At 36.0% G+C, this 10,960-nt stretch overlaps 1 protein-coding gene across 1 annotated transcript; it reads right to left on the reverse strand.

Annotated features, from left to right (window-relative positions):
- Positions 1-524: 524 nt before the first annotated feature.
- On the reverse strand, positions 525-9,826 carry DUT (deoxyuridine triphosphatase; the record flags this gene model as incomplete). The annotated part of the gene is made up of 5 exons (XM_010177649.1): positions 525-581; positions 1,118-1,188; positions 2,147-2,221; positions 8,558-8,602; positions 9,735-9,826. Coding segments are annotated over 5 exons (340 nt in total), but the record flags the coding sequence as incomplete, so codon positions are not given.
- Positions 9,827-10,960: the final 1,134 nt, after the last annotated feature.

Below are 10,960 nucleotides of genomic sequence, written 5' to 3' on the forward strand. Positions count from 1 at the left end.
AACACAAGTATTTTGACAGATTGTAGAAGATGCAAAATCTTTGCTTTATTCTGATTTAGGCGTGAGAGTGGGAAGTTGTATCGATACCTGTATTATCACCGATTCTGGATGAAATAGGCTCTCAGCATGAAATACTGAGCTACATGGAGGCTTTCAGAAGACTGAGACAAACTGGCAAGGGTAAAATCAGCCATTTTAGTTTAGGGGAGTAAAAGAAAATCAAATCATTAAGTTATTTTATAATTTATTACAGTAATATCAGCACATAAACAACGAGTTCTTATTTACTGAGGACCAAACATCTAAAAAGAAAAAAATGACCCATCAACTAATCAATCAAGTCAGCCACGCACGTTTCCCTGTAATGCAGCTGAATTCACTGCCTGTAAAACTAGACAGGAGGACAGATACAAAGAAGTCTGAATAAAACCCGACTTTTTTTAGGTACTCCAGAATCTCACTTCCAATTCAAACTTCAGAAACCGCGTAACAAAACAAAAATAGAAAGCATATTCAAATAATTTTCAGTTCTTTCCAGTAGAACCAAAGCCACCTTCACCACGTTCTGTATCATCTAGAGCCTGAAAGACATAAATTATAAGTCGGTTTAGTGTCTTAACTTGCCTTTTGTTTCTATACAACAAGTATCGTCCATCATAGAGGAAGGTGCATTTACTCTTAACAATAGAGAAACAATTGAGAAACTAAAACAAAAAGGTTTTGAGACATTTTAGAATACCTTTTGTACAAGTTTAAACAAATCCCACATTGTGAGACCTATAATTGAGAAACTAAAACAAAAAGGTTTTGAGACATTTTAGAATACCTTTTGTACAAGTTTAAACAAATCCCACATTGTGAGACAATTGTTTCTAGTATCTCTAGAAGTGTTTCTCAAGTACTTATTAACTCTGAAAATGTCAAAAAAAAAAAATCCACGTAAATGCATGCAAAACATCAACATTTTTATTCAGGTAGCAATGCTACTATGCAGTTTTAGCACTGAAAGTATTTTTAAAGCAAAGTATTTATGTATACCATAAATTTCAGCTTATATGCAACTATCTTAAATATTAATTATTGAAAATAGCAGAAATATTTTCTTTTGCCAACTTACTTGAACTTCTTCTAGCTCAGGATAGTAAATGCGTTCACAGATGAGCTGGGCAATCCTATCTCCTTTTTTAACTGCAATGAAGTTAAAGTATTATTAGTTCCTTCAAGAAAAGTGAACAATCAATACAAAGTTCAGACAATCCCCTTTCAAGAGTATCAGAATGTACTAAAGTGTAAACACTTATCCGCAACTTAATTAAGCGGATGCTAATAGTCACAGAAAAAACCAGGCTAAAATAAACTTGTTCTTAGTCCTTTTAAGGTAAAGTTTCAGCAGCAGTACCAGCTCAGGGCACGTCCTCTCATTCCAAATCCTGCTGCCATACTGTGGCATCTTAAGTGTCATTAGGCATAATACTGCAGAGATGGAGAGACAGCTGTATGTACGTGGCTCCTTTTGTGAACTAGACCCAGAAACTATTTCTCTGGAGGAAAAAAACCAAACTGATAAAAAGAAAACAAAATCTGTGATTAGTACCCGATCTGGTTCACAGAACTTCCCTAAGAAGTCTGTGCTGTGAAGTTGTAGAAAAGGCTGCAAAAACACTGGCAATAATTTAAGTGGGCTGCGAGTCTTAAAACTGACTATATGCAGAGATAAAGGGAAAAACTGTATCTTTATTACTCATGCTTCCCAGGATCTTGGAGAAGTTTTTATCTCAAATACTGCTCAGCAAAATCTCTTTTTTTGCAGAGCAAGGAAGAAACTTCATACAAACTTCCACTTCAGTACAGCTCATGAATCTAAAGCTTAGCTAAGTAGGATTTTTTGTTTCTTTTGGTTTTATGGTGGTGGTATATTTTTAGGTTTTTTGGTTTGGTGGGTTTTTTGCATGCTGCGTAATTTGTTAGGACTAGAATCTTTTTGTGTTTCCTTGACAGCATATTGTTAAGTTTCCATGTTTTCATTAATTCTAAGAAGAAAAATGTTTGCAGCTAATTCTAAGTCTTCACAGACTTTAAAAGAAAAATTAGTTTCTCATTCCCAATCAGATGGCTGAAAACAGGCTCTGCCAAATTTAACACTTACCTTCAAAAGTTTCCTTGCCAAAGTTGAAGAGTACCACACCAACATTTCCCCTGTAATCCTCATCAATAACACCAGCTGTGATAAGAAAGAATTAAGAGGGATATCCAGTTAATAAATGCTGTCAGTATATTAGATAAGTAGCTTAGATAAGGTTTAGATTAATAGGTGATTGCATATGGGATATCTCATGTTGACATCCTTTATACTACTCACGCACAATAAAACAATATATATGAATATACTGAAGTATCTAGAAATGTTAAGCTGAAAAACACCATCACATATCAAGAAGTGTTTTACCACTGTACTACTAATTTTAGTTGTACTACCATATCTGAAATCAAGACAGCTGTACCAAATTCAGGCTCCATTTGTTCTGCTAACTTCAGCTCTTTGAGTGTCAAGCAGAAATCTGTTCTTAACTCTAACACTTTACTTGAGAGCTATGGATTTGCACAGATCCAAATCCTCTATCTCAGGCAGGGTAACAACTAAGCTTTAAGGAACTGTTTGTCATTCAGCTACATTCAAGTGTAAATACCGTAAAATAAGCTTGCTCTTATATTTTTCTGTAACTGTATTAACTACATAGTTCAGGAGATTATCTATCAATATACATTAAAATAATCATATTCTACTTTTTTGGGGTTTTTTCTCTCAGCTAGAGGAAGCATATTTTGAAAAACTGGAGTTTGGACTTCCTTGTGGACCAAAGTATGTATTTTGACGTCTAATTGCAGCAATAATTCAAATACTAAAATTACATGTCATTCCAAGACACTCCCAGACTCCTATAAATACAAAGTACTACCTTTAGAGATTATAAGCATCAGATGAAATCGTAATACAACTATTCTTTGACGTTTTAATGTTGAACCACAACACACATACTTAAGAATAGAAGACTGTGGGCTTTTTCCTTAGTTTCTTCAGCTGTGTGAAAAAGGTACTTATACAGCTCTCCTTCCCTTGTAATATTATGGGTTAATCCAATCCCATTCCTGAACAGCTTCCTGATTAAGGTGCTAGTAACATTGGGAGTCTCTCGAGTTCTGAAAATTCAGAAAAACATGCAGTTCTCAAGTTAACTCACTGATACTGCGTGCGTGCAATTGCTTAAAGGCACCCTGACTATAGAGCACTCAAAAGTAATAGTGAACACAACATAGGGGTTGCTGGAAAATATCCGTCAGAATAAAAAAAGTTATTAAAAAAATTACTGAATGTAGCATTCAGTTCAGTTGATCCAGAGAGCTTGATGTACCAAGGCTACATGCACAGGTCTTGCACTGTTTATTTGGTTCAGGTTAGACTAGCTTTCCAAGTCAACCAGGCATCAGTTAAATTGAGAATCACGGTACATCACTTATATTGGTGATCACAGAGATCACAGATTTCTTGCACAATTTCTACCACAGTTCAGTGTTGCAATTCAATACTTAAAATATAAAAAAACCCAAATCCTATGCACATGCACCAAATGTATAAGCAAAAAAAAAAAAGCTGAACTATAAAACAGTAACATGAAAATTTTGCCCACTTCTAGCAAAGTACTATTCCTTCCACCTTTTTAAAATATCAGATAATCTAGAGACCTTACATGATTTCTAAACCAGGGGTGTGACACAAAGCATTAGCTAAAGATAATTTGCTTTGTTTTATACAATAGTGGACACTGAGTCCATGCTATATAGATGCATTACAAAGAGAGATTCAACAAAATTGTAATGGCAGCACAAATAATTTTAAGCATCACTCAAGTTCTGCAGTTAGTTGCCATTTCTTTGGTGCACTTGTTCACATGAGTCAATCAGCTGGAGAGCTGAAAGCCAGAATTCATATTTGGCACATAAAATTATGTACATATGCTCATAAATGCATATAAAAAGATCATTAGCTCTTTGGATAAATTCTTAATTTGACAAACCATTCTCAAGTGTTTTGTCACAGCCAAGACAACATTTCTCTAGACCATATGCTGGGACAGATATTGGTGTGCATTAGAGATTGATAATGGGATTTGCTAATTTAACATAACAAGGGCTTGTTTTATTTCTGTTATAATATTCTGCTCTGATATAACACAACACTCAAAACCTGATTCCTAGAGATTATTAATCCTATTTAAAGGGAGATTATGCTTTTATATGTATAAAATGTACCAATTAAAGTAGTATAGTTAGATTTATACATGCAAGAAACTCTTGCATATCACATTTTTTTTCTGAAATTATCCGAAGAAAATGCATAGAACAGAACAACTAGGGCTACTTACTCATTCTAAAATAACGTTTCTGCCTTCATGTTTCTGATGGAAAGTAAGTTTATTTCTACATAATGACAAAAATTGTACTTGATGTATTGGTTAGTGCTTAACCACTAATGAAGCTTTTTGATCTACCAGATATTGCTGCTATTTTCTGGGGCAGGCAGTGGGGAGTGGGGGAAGAACCTAAAACTTGGCTTGTAAGTGGAGCTTGATGGCATGTTAGTACTTCTGCCCCTTTTTAAACTCCAGATTTATTTTTTCCTTCTCTGAAAAGGAGTATTAGAATGTATCTGTACTGATTTACAATTAATCTAGTCAGAGGGTGTCCTGGTTTCAGCTGGGCTAGAGTTAATTTTTTTCCTAGTAGCTGGTGTAATACTGTGTTTTGGATTTAGGATGAGAAGAATGTTGGATAACACATTGATGTTTTAGCTGTTGCTGAGCAGTGCTTACACTAAGTGAAAGGACTTCTCAGCTCCTCAGACTGCCCTGCCAGCAAGGAGCCTGGGGGTACATAAGAAGCTGGGAGGGGGCACAGCTGGGACAGCTGACCCCAACTGACCAGAGGGATATTCCAGACCATATGATGTCATGCTCAGCATATAAAGCTGGGGGAAGGGGAGGATGCTCAAGTCATGCTCCCAAGTGACCGTTATGCGTGATGGAGCCCTGCTTTCCTTGGGTGGCTGAACACCTGCCTTGCCCATGGGAAGCAGTGACTGAATTCCTTGTTCCACTTTGCTTGCACAGGTGGCTTTTGCGTTACTTATTAAACTGCCTTTATCTCAATCCCCAAGTTTTCTCACTTGCACCCTTTTGATTCTCTTCCCCCATCCCATCGAGGGGGAGTGAGCAAGTAAGTGGCTGTGTGGTGCTTAGTTGCCAACTCAGGTTAAAACCATGGCAGATGGCTTCCCTGACCTTTAAACAATGGCATTAGCACAATCTCAGCTTTATGTATAGACACTAACATTTATTTTCCAGGTACCTGTTGTCATCTAAAGATACTTCTATGAACAGGTACCAAATTCTCTTGACCACCTAACTGACTACTGCTAGGGACTGGCTCTCTAGGATTTGAAAACTGCCTAATAACTGAAGATGGAAAAGACCGATAAATATTTCTGTGGCTGAACTGAAGTCAGCAACACTGAAAACTTAAGTTACTTGTATTACTCACCTTTCACTAAAACACTCTGATTTATTTTAAGCTTAGCTATAAACACCTTGTAATGGTTCTACAGATTGTACTGGATGTATTTTCTAGCAGACAAGAATTGCACTTCCTGAGGATGAAAGCTTTCCAGAAGATACAGAGAGGAAGAGCAGGCTTCTTCCTTAAAAGCATACCCGATACAAACAGAACTTGCAATTAGAGTTGAAGTTATGTATTAAGAAAATAACACTTAAAAATGTGTTTTGTGGCCAAAACATTAGATTAGTCTAATGCTTTGCTGAGTGACTGAAATGCTGTCAAAGCCATGATAATTTCAAATTCCATTAAAGACACAGCTGGGTAAAGATTTTGTGAAATTAATTTCCTGCCACTCATTTTCTCTTTAAATGTATTTAAAGAGACATAATCTCCTTATAGACTCCACTGACACAGTCTTACTGAGCTTAATCACCATGTGGATTTTGAGTTCAAACTTTGTATTAAAGAATATATGATGCTTGGAAGATAGGTGAGCATATAATCCAGGAAGACCTGCTCAGTTTTCCTCCTGTATAGGGTCACAAACTCACTCTCTGTAACTGGGCGTACTGGCAAAACACACGAGCATCCACTGGCGTTCTGTTGCAATAATTACACACACTGCTGAGGACTAAGGCACTTTTCTAAATTATGTGCTTTGGGTGGAAATCATCTAAGTCACTTTTGGAAAAATCATGCATTGGAATTGGCAGTCTGACATGCTGTCTTACTCTGTCAGAAGTCTGGCATGTCACTCCTTGGGAAAGCATCCACATCTAGCAGATGTGAATTCTGAACATATTCTTGCATGATCTCCATTTTTCTCCTATGACCCTCAGGACTTCTGGCAATGTATTTTTACTTAAATGGATAATGCCCTCATTGTGACAAAAGTACTTCTGCAGGCCAAGTTAAAATTATGTAACAATTGTTTTAGGGTTTTTTTTTTGTTTTAGGGTTTTCTTAAAGAAGATTATCTCTGCTGTCAGTAAGAGCTTTTACTCATGGTTTGTCAATTGTCAGCTTTTTAAAAATCTGAACATAGGTCATCCTGCTAAGCAGTTCTGGTTGCCTTCTGGTATTTCCTAGTTTAACTTTCAGATTGAAAGGACTGGTACAGAGCACCTGTATTTTTTTCATGTAAACAAAATTTTGTTTTATAATAGTTGCTTTAAAGAACCACGCTGCAGTAGACCATGTATGCTACAGAGAGTCACAGGGGTGTAGAGAGCCTCTGATTCCCATCTTTGTGTTGTTTTGTATGTTACCCAGCAGCATGTAAAAAAACCATCATGTAACAGACATGCAAGAATCAATTCTTATTTAAGATAAAGTGTGAATGACACAAAGCTGGCACAGGTGCTCCCCTTTAACCTCTGATATGAGAACTGTATCTCAGGCACAGCTAGACTTAGATATGCCACAAAGCAAACAGAATAAAGTAGTTCTGCAGGAGCTCTAAATTATACTGGGACTTGCTTTGCTTTTTGGCTGGCTTGGTATCAGAAAGAGAAGGATGCCTAGAGTCACCCTTCCTCACCTTTAGAGCCAAGCTTATAAGCAAGTAAAGGCTGAGTACTACTGTTTTAAGTAGTCTCTCTTGTTTAACACTGAGAGGGGGGAGAAAAAAAAACCAAGAAAAAAAAAAACCCAAACAACAAACAAAAACCCTCCAAAAACCTAGCGAAGAGGAAAAGGCCTCAACTTTTCAGCACACTTTTCTTGTCAACTTCCATTATGACTCAAACTGTAATGCACTTGCAAAAAAATGTGCTCTCTTGGCCACCCAGATCTTTTGACCATACCCATTAGGTGCATCTTCTTTATGTCATTACATCAGAAATGTAGGTTTTGGTTTTTCTACTACAATCTATTGCCAGAAAAAAACAATTGCTTTGGGTTTAGAAGGCAGAAGAGGATTTACTTCATGTAGAACCGTATTCTTGTACAATTAGAACAACGTAATACACAGTTAGCACTGATTAAATTGCTGTGGTCACAGCTGTGCTCAGAATAACTCCACAATAATCTTAGCTGTGAGAACTTCTGGGCAATGTAGAGGACATTTTATACTACAATACCTAAAAGGATATGCCTGTGCTCTGATCACTGGAACTGACCTTTCAAGGTAATTCACTTTATGTTGCAGTTATAGGGATATGGCAAAAGGAGAGTGAGACTTTCATGAAGGCTGCATTATAGATATGCCTGTAATTGTCTTTGAAGATCTATGTCAATTTCTAATCAAGATTGAAGAAAAGCTCGAAATCTTTTCAAAAACCACCCTGTTAAAAAAAATCTCTGTTGCTAGTACTGAACAACAACAAAGTAAAGACCTGTAGAAAGTAGTATTTTAGTTTTATTTAAGACTTTAAATTTTTAAGTCGATTTATGTACAAAGTTATGAGTTTAAATTTAATTTGCTTTACATAATTTCTTACATTTTCATCAGTAAACTAAATCTCAAGATGGTGTATTCCAGTACTTTCTATCATTCCTTTTGAATATCATTACTATATATTACTATATCATTACTATACCAAATAATATATTTTTACCACTCTGCGTAAAATAATATCTGTATGTTAGTGTTTTAATTCATTCAGATCTTACACTAGACTGAAAAGAATCACACACACGTTAAGTCAACATGGAGAAAGCAGAATGTAAGAAGTCATCTTTAAAGCCTAAACCAAAAAATAACTTCTATTCCAGGCATTGCCTAAAAGTACAATACAGTTATTTTTAAAAAGTAGTAATTTTATAATTCAGCAAGTTTTTTTAAAAATTATGAAGTACAGGCTTGGTGAGGTATTACCCAGTTGTCTCCTTTTGCCAGACTACCACTGAAGTCATCATCATTTATTTACACATATTACAATGTGAAATTAAGGCACTTCTGCAATCAAGATTTATAAAGTCTTATTAAAAATAACAAAAATCTTACCCCCAACATCTATGAAGTGCTTTGCAGCTAAACCAGAACGCGGTGCTATAAAACAAAAAATGTTTTTGTTAGTATAATATTTTTTTTCTTTTAAAACTCTTACACAATATTTATAGGTTAGATAGTGTGTTTGCAGTCATGGCAGCAAGAACTGTTTCCAGTCTTTCTAAAATAAACATGATTTTGCAGGAACTACTTTAAGTGTTAATGTATATATTAAACAAAATAACATCTGCTACAGGCTACAATAAAATTGCAGTCTTTAAGTGATATAAACATATCTTTGTTTAGACCACCAACTGCAGAGCAGGTTTCTCCAAGGAAGGTGGCTGGTGCAGATGACGAGTATCTCATCTTGGTTTATTTTTGGCAGCTACCACTAGTTTGGAATAATCTCAAAAGACTGTTAGGTCAATCCATTCAAGTTATGATGGGAAACAGTATTTGGCAAGCGATTTACTAAGAAATATTATACACAGATAAATGATGTGCAGGGTTGGTTGAGGGTTTGGATTTTGTTTTGCTTTGTTTTTTGAAACTGACCTTAGCTTACTTTGATGAGATGCTAAAATGTTAACTCTCTTCAAAATTTTCTTTATCTGGGATAAGACAAACGCACATGCATTCTCCTTTTAGATAAAAGAACACGGCAAACTCTGATCACACTTTTCGACTAGAGTGGCTATTGCTTTTATTTACTTTAAAAATTTATACATCATTCAGAAAAAGAATGCATAAAATATCTTGTACCAGTTCTCTCAAGTATTCTGTCAGAAAAAGTATTTAGATTCTACTACACTAGTACTCTTACTTCAGGGTTAATTTTTAAACATCCAGAGGTGTATTTTCTGTATGTCCATTACCTATTGGTCTTTGTGATTCAAATTCTGAAACTGTAGAGGAAAAAAATGAAGTACTGCATAGCCTATAAAGTGGTATGTAGATTATGAAAAATTTTTGCTCATCATCTTTTTGTCATTTGACATACACCAAACCTCAGATGTATTTGATAAGAAACTTCTATTACACAGCTCAATAAATCACACAGCCATGTGACACCTTTTTTTTTCCTTGGTGCAGACTAATTCTGAAAGCTTTAGGCAGAATCTAAATGTGAAGATGGTGTCAAACCTGTTCTACAATGACTCTGCAGCCTGTTTGTAGCCTGTTTACTTACCTACTCGGCCATAGCATCCAGAAGGAAGTGCAATTTGAATGTCTGTTTTCACTACAGCTTTTTCCATGGGTGGTATCACACAGTCATAGGCACTACATTAAAGAAAGAAACACTAGTTTATTATACAGAGTATTTTGAAAATGCTCTTCTCTCTAACTTAAGGTACAAAATTACTCAGAATTATTCTTGCTGGGAATTTATACAAGAAATATTTATAGATTTGCAAAACGTAATGCAGATCCTATAACACAAGATATTCCCATTTTAATTGTGCTAGTTTTAAGATTTCAGTAGTGTCATCTGAACAGCAACAGTCATAAGATTGCTAGCTTTAAATGTTTCTTAACTGGTGAGATAGACAAAAAAAAAAATACAAGTTAACCCACCCCAGCAAGTTTAACTTCAACCATTAGGTGAATGAGGTTGTGAAATTTTTGTACAAAACCAGAAACTTTAAGGATAATACACTCTTCTGACTAAGCTTTCTACAGCAGATAACTAGTTGTAATAAAAAGAATCTATTAAGCTAAATATTAGGCAACTTTTTTTTTTTTTTTTTTTTCTTCAAAGTTCACAATTCACATGATTCTGTTGGGAACTGCAAACTAGAGCCATTTTAAGAATTTTCTGAAGCTACCCAACTGGAGGCTTTTTGAAAAGCAGTGGTGACAATATGACAGTGAGACTGTTCTGCTTGTTTAAGGCAAACATATCTTGGCCTTGATGAAGAACTCATTTTTAAACACTGGGAAGCACCGTAAGGTTTTTTATGAAATGGACTTTTTCCAGGTGTGCAACACACCACTGGAACAAGAACAAAACCAAACCTGGTAAGAAAAAGAAACACAAAGGAAAAGTGTCAAGTGTGGTGCAGCAAGGCTTCAGGAAGGCAGAGGAAGAAAAAGGCAGGCTGATTATCCTAAGTAATACTAAAAATGATAAGGTAGAGGAGGTTGCAGTGGGGTTCAGATATAACTAGTGATTGTATTTGATCACAGAAGCACTGTGCAAGTAACCACAAGCCTAGCTGTTCAGATATTCCTGAACGCAGTGAAAACCTTTGAACAACGGTTATTATCAGTTCAAGCAACCCCAAGCCTGAGTCTGTGCAGCAGCCCAGATGGCTTCCAGCTGGCAGCATTATCGAACTGCCCCAACTCCCTCTGGCAGGCAGCAGCCAGCGACCAAGAGGAAAGCGGAGAAGTGCGAGTGCCGGCAGCGAAGGG

This window comes from Antrostomus carolinensis, unplaced genomic scaffold (assembly GCF_000700745.2).
Source record: "Antrostomus carolinensis isolate BGI_N321 unplaced genomic scaffold, ASM70074v2 scaffold1871, whole genome shotgun sequence".
Lineage (NCBI taxonomy): Eukaryota > Metazoa > Chordata > Aves > Caprimulgiformes > Caprimulgidae > Antrostomus > Antrostomus carolinensis.